Genomic DNA, 16,548 nt, shown 5'->3' with positions numbered 1-16,548 from the left:
GCTGCGAGGACTCGCTGCTCTGAGTATCTGGGATTCATGGTTAGTGTTGTTGGTTAAGAATGAGCACAGTAATATGCGAGTCTAGATGAATGGTATGCATACATGACGGAGAAACCCTTACGGGGTCGCTGTCGAATAAGATTCGATATATGACCACCCACTTCTCGTAATCCGGCATCTTCGCACGTCGTGGGCGAATTCGGTCTTTCTTCGACTTGCCAATCTTGCCGCTAGCTGAGTCGGACAGTGCGGGGCAGCGAGGGTATTTCTCGTGGTCTGCCAACTCAGATTGTGAGTTGAATTCTGCTAGACATCGTTGGCAAGCATGCTCCGGCAAACAGTGCCGACGATATATGTGTTCTCTGTCACTTGATCAGCCAACTGCTATATATCTGTCAGAAACAAACCGCCTACAGCTGGCAGCTGCCTTACTTCAGTCTGGGTATAGTCCAACCAGGTCCCATGCACGAGCGCCACAGCTGGGTACTATACTTTGCCGGGTCATGATGATAAAAGGGACAAGGGAAAAGTGACGAATTCTTCGTGTCTTCAGACCCAAACATATTTGGTGGACAAGTAGGTGAGGTTCGTGATGTGGGTAGATATGTGGTGGTTTTCTCCGGCTTGGTGTCTGCTACAGGCCTCGCTGGCGGTGATGGCGGACTCCGTTTTCGTGACGAAGGCAGAGTTGACTGCCCTAATAGCTCCGAATTGTTGAACGGTAAGCTGCAATAATTGTTGTCAACAATGTTGATCCACGTTTTGACCTCTGGCGAGGCTGAGATGGATTCTGGACTCGTGGAAGCCCATGCCGAAATGATAGAGGGTGCCGAACATTCTGTCGAGGTATCCTGTACACCTTAGATTAGCGGCGACGGCGAATTCGACTGTCTGTCAGAAGGAGTTGTCACCATATAGACGGAGTAATTTCCATCGGCAAGTAGGTTGTGTTGCAGAGCATCATGGACGCCGTACTCGTCCCAATTCTTATCCTCAAGGCAAGATATGTTGACTGTCCCCGAATTTCCTTTCTGCAGCATGGTAGTCCCGGATCGAGCCATGAGCGGAGTCGAAATAGAAGCCACTGCCGAAGCTTCAGTGCATCTGTTTGGCAACGATTGAAAGAGGCGGTGCTGCAGGAAACTCAAGACGGCGACAGCGGAGCAGTGCCCAGATTGAGAAGTAATTTGAAATTATTGGATGATCGTGAACTACAAAGCTGTTATTGAATGGTCAGAAGTAACGGGAATTATTCGACGATCATGAGCTTCAAGACGGGCAAAAACGGAATATGACTTGAAACCCACATTCTGTGCCGTTGATTTGAGATAAAACAAAAGCCGGAAGAGTTCCTCGCTTCTACTTTTGCGGTCAGCATCCACGTCCAGGGCGTTCAAAAGGTTGTCAAGCCTTACAGTCTTGAAGTAAGCCACCCAAATAAGATCCGACAAGAACCCAGTTCAACATCCGGATCTTTTTGGACCGTGAGGCTTCGTGCCGGTCTTCTTGTGTCTTTGTTGGAGGATAGAAGACCAATCTATGCTTATGTTTCTTTGATATGTGAATTTTGCGTGGAGTGAAATCCTGCCGAACCGTGGTCGGACATCGAGTGTGCTTCAAGTGTAAGTCCTATGGCCTACACGGCGATCTCGAGCCAGAGAGCATCCCATAATTTGGCCAGAATGCATCCTCTAATTTAGCCAGAACGATGCATTCTGGCCAAATTATGGGATGCTCTCTGGCTCGAGATCGCCGTGTAGATAGGGCTCACCCTGATGCAAGCCCGACATACGCTGGAATGTCCATCTTGAAAATTGATCATTCCCCTGTCGGTGGCTGTAGGCCTCATGTCTGTTCCAATATAGTCGAATTACGTTCGAGATGTTGGGTTTCTGCAGCGCGCCAACTGCAGCCCTGAAAGCTCCGTCATTGAAGCCGCGGAGCTGCTTCCCAGTGAAGTAGGTATTCTGAGATTCCAATGAGTCAGTATGAGATTTCCTCAGTCAATGATCATCGGGTGAATTCTCTTACCATCGATATGACTTAAGACTGACAGAGCCCGAGAGAGCGGCCGTCCTCCATCTCGGGCTCCATGATATGCTTGCTTTGTCGTTGGGTTGCTAAGGTAGCATGGAACTTGGGTGATTGAAAGGCACGGCGTTATAAAACGGCTTATGAGAAGAGCGAACAACGTTTTTAAACATCTATGCCGATCTGGTCAACTTGGTCCTGGGCAAATACCCCACCACCTTTATCGTCTGCCCAATGATTGATGGCGTTGATGCTCTGCGCAGCTGCGTGTTCTAGCTCTCGCAGCACGCTCATTGGTTCGAGAATCAAGGCAACTCGAGGCAACTCGCAGATGCGGACTGAGTTCCCCATCTGCGTATTGACAGGCTGATCGCGAGCTGATTGATGAGCGGAAAGCCTGCCCCAACGGAGAAAAGCATCTGCAAGGCATCAGGCCGCCTTAGCATGGTGAAATCCTGTGTTAGACGCATTCGAGGTCGTATTTTGGGTGGGCAGTGTGGGTTTATCATATCATTATCACACTTGTAGGATTGACATCCTCGATAGGGTATCGACGATGTCAAGAACCAAACCTCTTGTAAGTGGTCTTCTTTATTCGCTTTCACATCAATACATTATCATTAACCTGCTCTAAACCCACTCCTCCACATCCCTCCTCATCAAAATCTCCCCGCCATCCAACCCCGCCCCGACCTCCGGCACCACCACCAACCCCTCCTCCACCAAATCCATCGCCAGCCTCGCAATCAGCCCATCGCACCCCCTCGCCGCCATAACATCCACCGTCACCGGCAGCACCTCCGTGTGGTTCGTGACCGCGCTCACACTGCCCACCTGGCCCACCGGAAACACGTGGTCCGGCGCGCCGCTGAACACCGACAGCCGGCCGTTGCTGAAACCCAGCGGCGGCGTGCTCGGCGCCTCGAGGTACGCGTTGCGCGGGCTCGCGGTGCCGGCGCTGCCGACGTAGAGCAGGAACCCGGAGGAGCACGAGCCGGCGGAAGGGGTGGGGGCGAGGACCGCCGTGTTGAACCAGTCCATGAAGAGCGTCTTGTTCGCCTTGGCGTCGTCGAGCGCGGAGGCGGGCTGCGTGTCGCCCCAGGCCCAGCGGGCGAGGGGGACGGGGTTGACGAACGGGCGGCGGCCGTCGTGGGCGGCTGCGTTGTGTTAGTGACTATTATCAACTTTTGGAATACAGCCGAAACTCACCAGCATAGTCTGCGTAAAACGGGTCCCTGACAAGGGCAGTCTGCTCCTTGGTGATGAGCGTGGCATACGTCGCGCCCAGCACCTCCGTCAGACTCAAATCCTTCACACTCTCCGGGCCCGTCGAAGCCCACGCCTCCGTCAGGTTGAATTCAGTCACGTTCGTGTCTAGGAACGCCGCCAGGCTCGCCGCGAACTTGTTCAGCATCTGGCCCGCGGGGGTCTCGTCCGAGGGGAAGCCGAGGGTATACACCGTCTTGGGGTACACCACCTCCGCCGCCGCAAAGGACGTGTAGTTCTCCCTGTAAAGCGCCTTCTGCGCCGCGTCCCAGATGCGCGGGTCCCGCGTCAGGAAGCCCGGCGTATCCAGCGTCGGCGAGAGCGGCATCACCTCATCCAGGCTCACGAGGTCGTGCGACGGCCGGTTGCCGAACAAGCCTTGCACGCCCGACGGCCCGCGGATCGAGCCGCCGGTGTCGCTGCCGACGGCGATGTCGAGCCACTCGTAGCTGGCGACGCTCGCGCCGGCGCCCGAGGAGCTCGACGAGGGGTCGTTGTAGCCGTCGCCGCGCGGGTTGAAGGGCGCGTGGTAGTCGACCCAGTCGGCGGTGGCGGTCTCGCCGTTGGCGAACTGGCTGGGCTTCTGGAAGCCGACGACGACGGCGCCGGCGTCGATGAGGTTCTGGATGGCGGTGCCGGTCTTGGCGGCGGGCGGGTACAGGCCGTACCACGCGCGGTTGCCGTTGGAGCCCTTGACGCCGGCGAGGGAGTAGATGTCCTTGACGCCGACGCGGACGCCGGCGAGGGGCTTCTCGGGTGTGGGTGTGAAGTACAGCCGCGAGGGAACGCCGACGGTCAGCGACGCGGAGGCGGGGACCTGCGCGGAGAGGGTCTGGAAGGTGCCCTCGGGCGTTTGGAGAAGGGACTCGGAGAAGGCGCCGGCGAAGTCGGGGTATAGGCGGAAGGCCTGGTGGACCTCCCCGGTGGTGGTGTCGAGGAAGTAGGGGCCGGACGGGATCGAGGCGAGCTTGGATAGCGGGAGGACGGCGGAGGTGGTGTTGCCGCGAGCGTATGTAGACTTGGAGCCGGCCCCGGCGAGGAAGATGGCGTTGAGGAAGGCGGGCTGCCAGACGTCATCCTGGGCTGTCCAGTTGCTGAAGAGGCTCGTCAGGTCGTGTGAGGCCACAGTCTCGGCGACTACGGTGATGGGTGTGAAGCCGAAGGCACGCGGTAGGTTCTTGAGGTCCAGCGAGGCGTTGGAGGGTTTGCCCTGGGAGAACGGGGAGACGAAGTAGTATACATCGTCGAGCTTGAGCGAGGCACCGGTCGTCACGAGGTCGGCGACGGCGGCGCCGGCCAGCGTGAGGAAAGCAAAGGCCTTCATCATTGACTGTCGAGAGGGGTGAGAAGATCACGGCTGGTGAGGTGAGCCGGACGGCCTGGAATGCAACGACGGCAGCATCTTTATAACCTCATTGGAGCACTGCTCCAAAGGAAACCGATTGAGAAATTCGCTTGCAGCCCTGACTGATAAGTGCGCGCTGCTTATTCCTTAGAATCAGGACCTCTGCCATAAGCAATATGCAATCATCTCTCTCTGCATGGGGCGGCCGCCGGGGGTTGGCTTATCGCGGGACTCCTCAGTTGCATCGCTAGCTTTGATGCTTCCCGGTAGTCGAGCGGGGGTCTGCCGACTAAGCAGAGGCCGGACCCGTTTTTCTTTCGGTGAAGAATGTTTCTCTTGGTCATTCAATGGAGGGGGGAACTTTTGGGACGGGGGAGGAGGTGTTATCGCGGCGTCGAGGTTTCCGGCCGATGTCGGGAATGGGCCGGGGGGCGAGCTGTTTACCGGGGGGCCGGCAGATTGGACGAGCGGGAATTTGCCGACAAGTAAATGCCGAAAAGGATGACATCGGGAGACAACTGTGAAGACAACGTCTTTATGGCCAAGAGGCGATATTGCAAGATTTTGAAATAGAAGTTTGGGTGTGAAACAATTCACAGTCCATCGCCGCGGGGTGCAAGATCCAACGGGCGTTCGCCGTCCCAAGCAGACGGTTCCCCCACACGCGGACCGGACCTGTCAACGTGCCTGTCCAACGGCACGGTAAACTTTATGGTACTTCCGTCGTCAAAAAAAGTACCTTGCCTGTTATTGCGTCAGCTTCTGCCTCATGAACCACGCGGACTTATAACAAACACGCCCGATGGAGGCTGACCACCACGTCTCCAAGAACATTTGTCGGATGAATTACAAAGTTGGAGGATACGAGGTCTTTCCCTCTTTACCTCTGGAGATACTCCAAGTGGGGGCCAAGACCCTTCGCCCGGAGGCCCTCACCGATCATTGACAAACCTCTTCTTGCAGATAAGACATGGTGATAACACTGACCTCCGTTACGAAAGACGACGTCAGTGCCAAGGAGTCATCCATTCCCGGATTAGAGGGTTTTCTCAGGGTCCGTTTAGTAGGCACTAGAGTAAACAAAAGCTGGTTAGCAATCACAGTGCTGACCAACCGATGTCGAGGGTGATAAGCCCGACAAGGATGACCCCATCGGAGAACAACTCCAACGCTGGGGTTGCCTGGTTGGCAGCCAGAGCTTAATCTGCAAAGTCGAGTGGCTGGACAACACCGCGCAAAATGTGTAAAATCGTATCATCATTAACCAAACCATCACCACCCGCAGACGACCCATTGAGACGTCAAACCGGTGATGAAGTCCGAAAGCTGGAGGTATCCTAAGGTGGACCAAGCCGGCCCACCGATGCTGTAGAAATCATTGCCATGTTTTGATCCAGTCTCCCTGGAATGTGCCACCCTCGCTCTGCTATGCAACCGAATTCCACGTCCAAACTGAAATGCTCATCTGGCACGTCCCGCGTCTTTCCTTCGATGCCTCATAAATAGCAGTCTGCCTGCCCGTCATCCTCTCAGCCGTTTAGATATTATCGACGACAAGATGTCGACCTTCAAGCTGCAAAAGTCGGCAGCAAGCATTTAACCCCAGCCAAGGGTCTCGAGTGTGCCTCTGGCATCGGACGCAGACATGCCGCTGACGCCCAGCGAGCGCACCTGGGTGCCCTTGCGCAGCCTCTGCACGCCGACGGCGACCTTCCAGGCCTCCTCTTCGTCCAGGACAAACATGTAACGCTTGCCTTCTTGATCTCGAATAGTTGCGCGCAGGACGTGGAGGCTCTTGTGTCTCCACTCCCCAGTCTGCCCGGTCGAAGATGGGATATTAGTATCTTTGAACTTTGTGTCGCACAAGCCAAGACGGCAGCAATTCTTGCAAGCACGCAACATTTCGGTCAGGTAGGCATCAGCTTCGTCTCCCGTGAGCATTTTGGTGGCGCCTCTATCCGCCGTACGCGCTCGCTGATTCGCTATTTTTTGAAACAAGCCAGAGGGATGGTTTGCAGAATTCGACGGGGTAGAAGCAGCAGCAGCGGAATTCAAGCAGTGCGGGGGGCACCATACCTCGACCAGCTTTAATGTCCAGGCCTTGACGTCCCACTCGCGCTGCGGGACGCCGCGGACATCGTCGTCGATGAAGAGGCCTTCGGTCGTTATCCGCAGGATAAGTCCATCTGTCACTGTGCCAAACCCCGACACGAGCTGGCTGGCTGGGGTCTTGGCAAACTGATTCATGAACAGATAGACCGCCCTGATGACAATCTTGTCGGGGTCTTTCGTCGTGTACGGAGCACGCATGCTAGGCGGCGGTGTCGTTCGCGTAGTCGTGGCCGACGGGGCCCATGATGACTCGGAGCCGATGGAAGATGCCGGCTTGTGCTTCGGCTTATCGTATGGTCGGTACGAGTATTGCTCTTCGTCGACGGTTCGCTCTGTTCGTGCTGACGGCCTCGGGGGCTGTCTCGCCGTGTTCGAGGATGCTGTCGAAGGCGCTGGTCGCGATGTGTTCGAGGATGTCGCAGAAGGTGCAGGTCTTGGTGGCACAGAGCTGGCAGATGGAGGGGGTCTTGGGGGAGCAGAAGAAGACGCAGACGGGGGAGGTCTTGGGGGAGCAGACGACGCGGCGGACGGGGGAGGTCTCGATGGCTGTGACGAAGCCACGGATGGGGAGGTGGGGGGAGCGGGAGGTCGGCCGTTGGGCCACATACTTGTCTTCTCACCGACCGACGAGAAGGCGTAAGAGCCACTCTTGCGAGTGTTTCTCGCGGCCTCCTCTGCTGCTTCTTTGGCCTTGCGCTCTGCTTCGGCCTTTCGTTCGGCCTCTGCCCTTCTTTCGGCCTCTGCCTTTCGTTCAGCCTCTGCCTTTCGTTCCGCCTCTTCCCTTGCGATGCGCTCCGCCTCCTCCTTGGCCCGGCGGGCAGCTTCCTCCTCCGCCTTCTTCTTCTCTGCTTCTTCACGATCCTTCTTGGCCTTCTCGGCAGCTTCACGCTCTCGCTTGGCTTTCCGAAAGGCTTCGAGCTGTGCCTCGACGCGGGCCTTGCGGGCAGCAGCTTCGGCCGCCTCTTTCTTGCGCGCCTCCTCACGCTCCTTGTCTGCACGCTCCTTGTTGACCTGGGCTTCGCGTTCCTTGGCCGCCTTCTCGGCACGCTCCTTGGCCTCCTTGGCCTCCTGCTCGGCCTTTTCCTTTTCGCGTTGGAGCTTTTCCCTCTCCTGTCGCTCAATCTCCAGCTTCTGCTTGAGTTCCTCCTTTTCGCGAATGTCTTGCTCGATCCTCTCCCGTCTCTCACGCTCCTCTCTGTCTCGCCGGGCACGTTCACGGGCTTCTCTTTCCCGGAACTCTCTCAGCTTGCGGGCCGTCTCGGCCTTGCGCCTCTCCTCCTCTTCCTTGGCCTTGCGCTCTTCCTCGCGCTTTCTCGTCTCCTCTCTAGCCTTCTCCCATTGGGATTTCTGTGGCGGTTTCTGTGGTGAAGTCTTGGGTTCAGGCTTCGGCTCTGGCTTGGGCTCAGGTTTGGGTTCCGGCTTGGGTTCCGGCTTGGGTTCCGGTTTGGGCTCCGGTTTAGGTTCGGGTTTTGGTTCAGGCCTCGCCTTTGGAGGAGGATCCGGCTTGCGAGGCTCTGGTTCGGGTTCAGGCTCGGGCTCAGGCTCGGGCTCTGGCTGACGGGGTGGCGGAGGAGGAGGCCCTTGTGGTCGTTCTTGCCAGGAAGACCTAGGCCCCCCATTTCCCGACCCATAGCTGGAACCGCTCGAATGACCGGTATTTTGGCTGCCGTGAGGGGGAGTGCCATGAGGTGGAGGGGGAGGAGGAGCACCGGTTCCGGGGAAGCCGTTGGCGAAGTTGCCGCTGCCCGCGTAAGAACCATATCCTCCCGGGCCTGTACGCCAACCGCCGTTGGGGCCGTTGCCGTTTGAGGCAGACGGCTGGGCTTGCGACTTGCCCCATGCCCATGCTCCTACACCGACGGCGATGACGAGGAGCGACATTCCCATGTTTCCCATGCCCTGGTAGGTTCCCCACCATGTGCGAAAGGCTGGGGCCATGCTCTGGAACATGACGACCATGACCAGGGCGCAGGCAAAGCCGGCTGCGAAGCTGGGGCCATTGGGCGCAAGGGACGGAAGGTAGATGAAGCCGCCGCCCTTATCGCGCTGGGGAATGACGAATATGTCGTAATTGCCGGGCCCCAAGCCAGCGCCAGGCGGGGGAGAGCCGGCTGTGGTCTTGGGATTCTCGCCGTGAGGCGGTGGCGGAGGAGGTCCGCTCATGTCGTGGAGACCTCAGCACTTGCGGTTGAGGTCGGTTGGCTGGAGTAGCTGGTCGGATCGAGCTTTACAGCTCGAATGAGACTCAGTCTCGGGGTGAAATGAAGAGCTCTAGTGGTATCTGTGTAGGGCCATTGGCAATCGTAAAGTCGTGAAGCGTCTGCATAGAGGTCATGAGCATTGTGTCCAGCATTAGAGGAGCGGTTGGCATGTGGTGATGGAGGGACCAGAAAAAAAAAAAAAAGTCGGGAGGAACAGGAAGGTCATGGTCTTGCTTGGGAGGTTTCGGACTCACAAGCAGCAAGAAAGCAAAAACAAACGCCAAAAACCCAGAATAGAGGACGGGCAAAGACGGATGTCAAAGCGACGGAGCGGGTATCGCGGATTTGTCGATTGACAGTGTGGTTGCAGCTGCTGGGCTGTCGCTCCGGCCTCGCGCTCTTTTTTTTTCTTCGACTGGCGGTGGTGCTTAGCTGGCTGGATTGCGTCCGATCGCGGGGCAATGAGACAGAATTGTTGTTGTCGTAATCGACCTGCCGGTTAGTAGGGCAGGTCGAGGGACGGATCGGGATGGTATCACGAGAACCGCTCTTGGTGGAGGTCGATTTTGAGCGAGGTGTTGAGGGAAGATGTGACGAGAAGAGGCAAGCGGGAAGGGGGAGGAATTCTTTTGTGTTTACTTTGGGAATTTCTCATGGCAATTGGACAGGTCTGGCCTCACTGAGGAGTGGAGGGGAACCGCAGTTCTTGGGGGGTGTGACTGGGCGCTAGTGACAGGCTGCGCAGTCTCAGTGGCTGTTCTCCCACCGTCAGCCCACTGGACGCTGTTGCTCCAGCGGGCAGGGACCCACCTGGAGCTCACTGACCTCCCTGTCAACCGCATCAGCCGGCTAAGCGAAGGATGGTGACATTTGATAGACATCAGCGCTGTCTTAGGTTACCAAATGGCAGGTGCTGTCACCAGCTGGGCCTTCTTACAGTCTGAGGTTAGCCTCATAGTTTGCTTTGCTTCTGATCTTGTGTTCGTTGCGTCTGCATGCATCGCCTGGGGGTTATCATCCGGCAGCATTCAACAGAACAAGACGCAAGACCGTTGAAGAGTCGCACGGCAGAAGACAGCCATCATGCATTGGGTCCCAGCCACGGCCTCTGCCTCTTTCGCTCAGAGGATGTTCCCTGCGCCGGCAAGACCCTGAAAAAAGCCAAACAGGCGGATGACCGAGCTCCAACCTCCGCCCCCGACTCATGCTACTGCCCACGATGCCTTCAGTTCGCATCGTGTTACTCCCCTCATCCCAGCAACTGTTCATCCCACCTTCCACGATCGAGTGGTTTGGCCGTCATCGCGATGGCCACTGGTTCCTGGCTGCTTACGACTGCAGATGCCTACAGCTGCTGCCATGCAAATACGAACATACACACCGCCCATCGTCCAACTGGAAGAGGCCACAAAGCATATCGAAACCCTCGACCACTCACCACCAACAGATCGCCAAAACAAACTCCCCCCGTTGCCATGTCCACCGCCCATCGTCAAGCAAACACCGCAGCCAAAGAACCCCTCTCCCCGCTCTCGCTTTCGAGCAGACTTCTGCAGACTTCTGGCCGGCGGCCCAATCCCAAGAAATTGCTCAATCTCCTGCCTATGAGAGGCCCTTGGCACACTCGCCTGTGGTCCTGAAGCGGTGCCTCGCTGGGGTTGAGATCCACCCCCGGCAGCGAATCGCGGAGTCTGAGGCTATCCTCCCCGGGAGGCGTCGGCGCCAGCATTGTTCAGCAATGCCTCATGAGGAAAAGGCCATATGCCAGCTGGCGAGGAACGCTTCACCCACGGCCTCCGCCAGTGCCCCGTTGCGAAGGGAGAGGCCCTCTTCCTTCCGTCCCTACCAGATGTCTGGGACGTCCCTTCGAGACGAACCTCGAATCCTGCGGGTGATCGGTTAAGATTGCGATTGCGAATGCAACAGCGACGGTCACAATGGGGGCCACAATCGCTACCGTCGGACTCGTTGGGCGCCAACTGTGACTTTGTCTCAACTCTTCTTTCACACTCTCGACCGCCAACCGTTGCGGTGCGCAAGCCGGACAGTGGAGCTTTGTCCCTCGCTCTTCCCACCCAAACGGTCTCGTTGCCCGGCAACCGCGGGAAGTCCCTTGCACCACGAGCTCGAGTGACGTATCAGATGTCACCATGTGGGCGCTGCTCACGCCCACGCTTAAACGTTTCTGGAACGACTGGAGCCTGCCGGCCGGCAACGCTTTCGACGTTCCGGGTCGAGGGCAAAACCGGTGTTTTGCGGTGACGACGGCGGAGAAGACGTCAGTAATTCCGGGGTGGTCAACAAACTGCCAGGGCCTCGGACATGATCACCACTGCCAACATCCAAGGCATCGTTACGATCAAACGTAGCGTCGAGGCTAGGGCGGCGCTTCAACCTTCTTCTTCTCCCCACGAGAAATGAATTTTGAAAGAAAAGAGAGCGATGTGACAAGCGCTACATGCATGCAACCCCATGGGCAGGGGTCAACCTAATAAGCACCGTCTGCATGTGCATGAGGAACGGTCCGCGGCCACACTCCGTCGCGTCCAGTGTCAACAACTCCCGTCATGCGGCTCTCCTTGCATCCCGCAGTCGTGGGATGACTTGACACATTAGCTCCGGGTCGATGCCGAGCACCAGGCTGGTGATGACAGCGAGAGGTGGAAGGATGCTGCAGTCTTAGGCATCTCACAAACTCGTGTTATTGAGTGCGACCGCAGTATTGGGAGCGAGGGTCATGATTGAATCTCTAGAGCATGGCAACCTCGAACATTGCTTAGGATGAGTTCTCATGGTGTTTACCAGAAACTCGGTGGCAAACAAAAATGCGTTGCAGACGATTCCGGCGCGAAACCAGACAAGATCAAGAGCAGGTATTGATAAAACGTCGCCGAATTATTCACTCACGGTTGAACCCCAAGTCACATTGTCGAGATCGGCTCCGTGGCGTGCGATCAAGCCATCTGCCACAGTTCTAGGTCGAGTACCAGGATGTAATAATCTATAAATGCAGTGAACGAACTCAGCTGGTTGGATTTACCGCAATGATGCGGATTGCTGCAAAGTTTTGGTATGTAAAGCTCTGCTTGGCTGGTCTATCCGCTTGACACGCCTCTCATGGATGTTCAGTTGTCGCTGTCTATCACCCAGCTGTGGTCCGCCACTACTATCGTGAGGCTATTCGCATCCAATACTCGTGTTGATTACCATGACGTTGTACACCGCAGGCTCAACCGAAGATCGGTCACACGACGCCCTTCTCTTGCGTATTCCGCAACACGGTTATGGCAATACTCAAACCACTCAGCGCTATCAAGACCAAGTATTGGTGATCGCAAATAAAAAGGCCGCACTCTTCAGAGGTATTTATGCCTCGATCGCACTTCTCAGCCTTGAGACAGTACGTACTTGCCAGCAGGACCATCGCACCAGAAGGATACAAGACCATACGTAAACGCCAAAGCAGCCTTGGTATTCATTCCTATCACACTGTCCAATCTCATTTCCTCCGTCGTGATTATATACGCGCATCCAAACGCATCTCAGAATTTCCCATCTCTCGTTAACCCATCCAGAACGGGCTCGCCATAGCACAATCTGAGTTCCCCCTTTCCCAGCCCGCTTCCGTCATGCCTTTGCGTAAGAAGAAAAAAAAAAAAGACAAAACAGGAGTTGGTGAAGGCGATCATGGGCGACAACCTAAAACCTGTCGCTAATTGTGTTGCAAGTTGAAATGCCGTAGTAAGAACAAAATTTCCCCCGGTCAGTCATGCTTTCCTTGCAACGAAAAGAAGAGAGCCCAACTCCATACACCACGCAAAAGCATCCCAAACCGCGGCCCCGACCCAAAGCAGCCAGACGACGACCTCCATCGCCGCGACGACGACCCGCGCGACGACCCCGACGGCGCGCCGCAGTCAGAACTTGCCGATGCGCCGGTTCGCGACCTTGATCTTGCCGCCGACGCGGTCGGCGTCCTCGTTGACCCGGTCGAGCATCTTGGTCTGCGCCTCCACCTCGTCGTTGATCTGCAGGCCCATCTCCTTCTGCCGCCGCACGATCGCCGCGAGCGTGTTCACCTGCTCGTCCTGCTCGCTCATCATCTGCCGCTGCAGCAGCACGACCCCGTCGTTGTCCAGCTCCCGCGTGCGCTCCGTCTCGGGCAGCGGCGCGCCGAGAACCCGCCCGCCGGTCCGCGCCCCGCTGCTGCTGCCGGCAGCCCCTCCCAGCAGCGCCGCCTTGTCCCCCGACGAGGCCCACCCTTCCCTGGCGGCCCGGCCGTTCTGCGACATGCTGTTGCTCAGCCGCTCCAGGCCCTCCCTGTCGACCCGCGCCGAGGACAGCAGGTCGCGCCGCCTGCGCAGCTCGCCGTCGCCGAGGGCGCCCTTCTCCTGCATCGTGCGCAGCCCCGCGGTGAGGTTCCCGATCAGCGTGCCCGCCTTGACGAGCGCCCTCTTCGCCGCGGCGCCGGCCTCCGCCGCCGCGGTGCTGTTGTTGTTTTCCGCCGCGGCGTCCCTGCGCGACAGGCTCAGCCGTGCCTCGTGGAGGTTGCTCTTCATCTCGCGGTGCAGGTCGAGCCAGGTCGTCGGGTCCGCGGCGCCGGCGCGGCCGCTGGTGATCAGGCCGTGGGCGCTCGCGGCGGAGTTGCTGGTGCTGCCGCCGCCGGTGCTAGGGAGGTTGAGGAAGGAGCGCCAGGCGGAGGTGTCTCGCCAGCGGCGGTCGGGGGACTCGGCGATGGCGCGGAGGTAGGCCTCGAGGCCCTGGCGGCGCTGCTCCGTCAGGTCCGGGGAGGAGACGGTGGACTTGAACCAGGACTTGCCGGGCAGCGGCTTCGGGGGCGGGGCGCCGACCTGTTCCGTGAGGGACTGGTGGAGGGTGGCGAAGTCGGAGTATCGCTTCTGGACGACGAAGGAGCGCAGGGGCAGGCGGAGGGTGATATTGTAGAGGGTGTAGGGCTTCGCTTCGCCAGTCGAGAGGATGGTCGAGGGGATGGAGATCTCGGCCGGGGGAGCCATTGTGACGGCGGTTGTTGTGAACGGATGGGAAGGTTTTTTTCTTTGGTTCTTTCGACGATTGGAGATGATGGGACGTTGATCGGGTTTGGACGAGCTTGGGCTCGGATGAGCTGAGCTGGGCTGGCTTGCGGTGATGGTTCGCTCGCTCGCTTCGTCGGGTGGGAGTGTAAGTGGCTTAGTCGGATGGCGTGGGTGGTTGTTGCTTGCTAGCAGTCGCAATGGCGTCGTCGAAGGGATGATGTGGATAATTCGTAAATGAAACACAATCGTAAACGTTGTCGAGTGCGTCGTCGTGCTGGTAAAAATCAATGTTGTTGAAGGACGGATTTGGTTCGTTGCTTGCGTCAGGTCCCGGGGAGATGCAATCAAGGTTCACGTTCCAGTCCAGTCCGGTGAGCAGCAGCGCAGCGAACGTATGCAATGCTCCAGCGAGGTGTGCTGCGGCCGGGCGCGAGACGCAGGTGGTCGGTTCCTTAAAAAACGACGACGGCCCACTGTTGAGTGGCAGGTTCCTGGGTTCCTGGGCGTGCCTGGGTCTGAAAGATAGCAGCCTGAGGGGGAGGCTGGTGGTCGTGTGCGCTGTTTGACGCCTGTGGCGCATGCATGGAACCACTAAACTGGAGCCTGCCGCAGGAATGACCGCATATCTGGGACACCTCATCAGGAAGGGCCTGGGCTTGGGCTCATGACGAGGGCCAAAGAGAGACACCGAAGCCCGAGTGATTGTCACTGCCTGAAGATCCCGACTGAGATGGATACGACGCTGTGTCTGCTCATCGCGGGCACACCGTCTTCTCTGCCATGACAGCTGCCATTGTCCGTATTTCCACACTAGATCGACTGAACTGAGTGACAGCGCGAGAAGAAGCCTTCCAGAATATTCATCCGAAATGCAGTAGTCATGTTCATGCATAAGCTTCACCTCTCCGACGACTAGTAGATTGAAACTTGGGAGGATCACTCTCAGCCCAGACAGACTACTACTGTGCCGAACCAAAATACCCCATACGAATCGTCTGAGCCGTCTCGGACGCGTGGTCCGGGACCAGACGTGCCTCGCTCTCACTCACACAGCGCCCACATAAATGACTCGGGGTTCCCAGACCAAAAAGTTTTGATTCTATCATGACTGCTCATGCTGGGACAAGAGCGCCGCAAGCTCTGACCAGCCGGCCGACCCTATTCCAGGCTGCCAACGCCGTCCGAGTGCTGCTCAGCCTCATCGCCAGTGTACGATTATTACGTGCCTCAGGGTATTTGTACTACAGCCAAACCCATGTGCTTTTGCTTAAACCCCAATCTGCATGCCCATCCAATAGTCTTGGGTATGCCCGCGCCCTCCTCACACCTTGGTCCATGGCACCACCCTCCTAAAAGGTCTCCTGATCGTCGGCAGCCTCGCCCTCGGCGGGGATCTCGAAGCCCTCCTCTGTCGAGTACAGAATCGTTTGGATCTGCTTGACGAGACCGTCCTCCTGCTTCTCCAGCTCGGGGTCCTCCTCGACGGCTTGCTGCACGAGAAGCTCAATGTCGCGGAGCTTGCTGAAGTAGAAGTCACGCTCACGCTCCAGGCCGACGACAGTCTCCTTGAGGGTGGCATTCTCCTGCTGCAGGGCGGCGCTGCCGGGGCCGGCCGCCTTGGCCACGCGCGGGCCGCCCGAAGGGGTCGTGCCTCCTCGTCTGGCAGCACCGGCAGCAGGAGCGGCGCGGGGGGCGGCACCGCCACCGCCGGACACGGGAGCGCCCTTTCGGCGGGCGACGGCATCGTAGTCGTGGTCGGGGAAGTTCAGGTCCCAGAATCTCTTGGTCCATTGAAGGAACTCGAGGTTGTCCTGCATCTTGCACTTGACTAGGGCTTCGACGGGAATGGGCTTGTCGATCTGATGTCTGGCAAAGGTGTCTGCAGAGAGCAATTGTCAGCGTCGGGTTCGCTGGGGACCAAACGCAAGGCAGGTTCGAGGGCTGGACTCACTTTGCAAAACCTTGAAGTTCTGTATGTATGCATACTCGCTGTTGACGTTGAACTTGACCCTGGACATGGGAATGTCCATGAAGATGCTGTCAAACACCTGGCATAGCGCCGCGCTGCAGTCAAACCGGCGTTAGCAACACCATCACGAAAATCACCAGGTCCCACAAATCGCTGTATGGCGGGGGAGGGGTATCGGGCTGCACTTACCCCGTACCGCATTGCTCGACCTTTGTGATGTTGAGGGACAGCAGCTGGTTCAACCACTGGATGAGTTCTTGTCTGGATAGTCTTTTCTGTTAGCTGGGAGAGCTCGATGTCGAGGCGGCGACGCGCCGAGTCCGTCGTGTGGTGGTGGTGGGCGCCGCGGGATGGAAGGCCGTGGAAAGATACGAACCTGGATTCGCCCATCTTGACCGTATGTGTCTGATCTCTGGGATTTTTCGTGTGTTTGGATGAAGAATGCGCGCGCAAAAAACCGGGAATCGAAAGGACGCTCGAGAAGCAGAGACGCGATGAGGCGTAGAGAAAGGAGACGTGGGTGGTTAGAGCACCGAAGTTGGGCTTAGGACAAGACAGGCAAGTGTCGAAGTGGCAGAAATTAAAACT

General features: G+C 57.7%; 4 protein-coding genes across 4 annotated transcripts; all 4 read right to left on the bottom strand.

The window, feature by feature from the left end:
* Positions 1-2,661: 2,661 nt before the first annotated feature.
* AMI1-3 (Amidase 1) lies at positions 2,662-4,621 on the bottom strand (the record flags this gene model as incomplete). The annotated part of the gene is made up of 2 exons (XM_036638255.1): positions 2,662-3,188; positions 3,241-4,621. 2 exons carry the CDS (start codon positions 4,619-4,621, stop codon positions 2,662-2,664), a joined length of 1,908 nt encoding a protein of 635 aa, XP_036496069.1.
* Positions 4,622-6,238: 1,617 nt separating this feature from the next.
* Positions 6,239-8,917, bottom strand: CGCS363_v006405 (Reticulocyte-binding protein 2-like protein a; the record flags this gene model as incomplete). The annotated part of the gene is made up of 4 exons (XM_036638254.1): positions 6,239-6,457; positions 6,719-7,039; positions 7,101-7,300; positions 7,363-8,917. The coding sequence occupies 4 exons, from the start codon at positions 8,915-8,917 to the stop codon at positions 6,239-6,241; spliced, it is 2,295 nt and encodes a 764-aa protein (XP_036496068.1).
* Positions 8,918-12,872: 3,955 nt separating this feature from the next.
* On the bottom strand, positions 12,873-13,970 carry CGCS363_v006404 (Vacuolar morphogenesis protein 7-like protein; the record flags this gene model as incomplete). The annotated part of the gene is made up of 1 exon (XM_036638253.1): positions 12,873-13,970. The coding sequence occupies one exon, from the start codon at positions 13,968-13,970 to the stop codon at positions 12,873-12,875; it is 1,098 nt and encodes a 365-aa protein (XP_036496067.1).
* A 1,370-nt stretch (positions 13,971-15,340) lies between these two features.
* On the bottom strand, positions 15,341-16,350 carry mal3 (Microtubule integrity protein mal3; the record flags this gene model as incomplete). The annotated part of the gene is made up of 4 exons (XM_036638252.1): positions 15,341-15,870; positions 15,943-16,055; positions 16,150-16,221; positions 16,337-16,350. The coding sequence occupies 4 exons, from the start codon at positions 16,348-16,350 to the stop codon at positions 15,341-15,343; spliced, it is 729 nt and encodes a 242-aa protein (XP_036496073.1).
* Between the last annotated feature and the right edge of the window lie 198 nt (positions 16,351-16,548).

Source organism: Colletotrichum siamense, assembly GCF_013390195.1.
Source record: "Colletotrichum siamense strain Cg363 chromosome Unknown KSG_Cg363_contig04, whole genome shotgun sequence".
Classification (NCBI taxonomy): domain Eukaryota; kingdom Fungi; phylum Ascomycota; class Sordariomycetes; order Glomerellales; family Glomerellaceae; genus Colletotrichum; species Colletotrichum siamense.
This window is presented reverse-complemented; position numbering and strand designations above follow the sequence as displayed.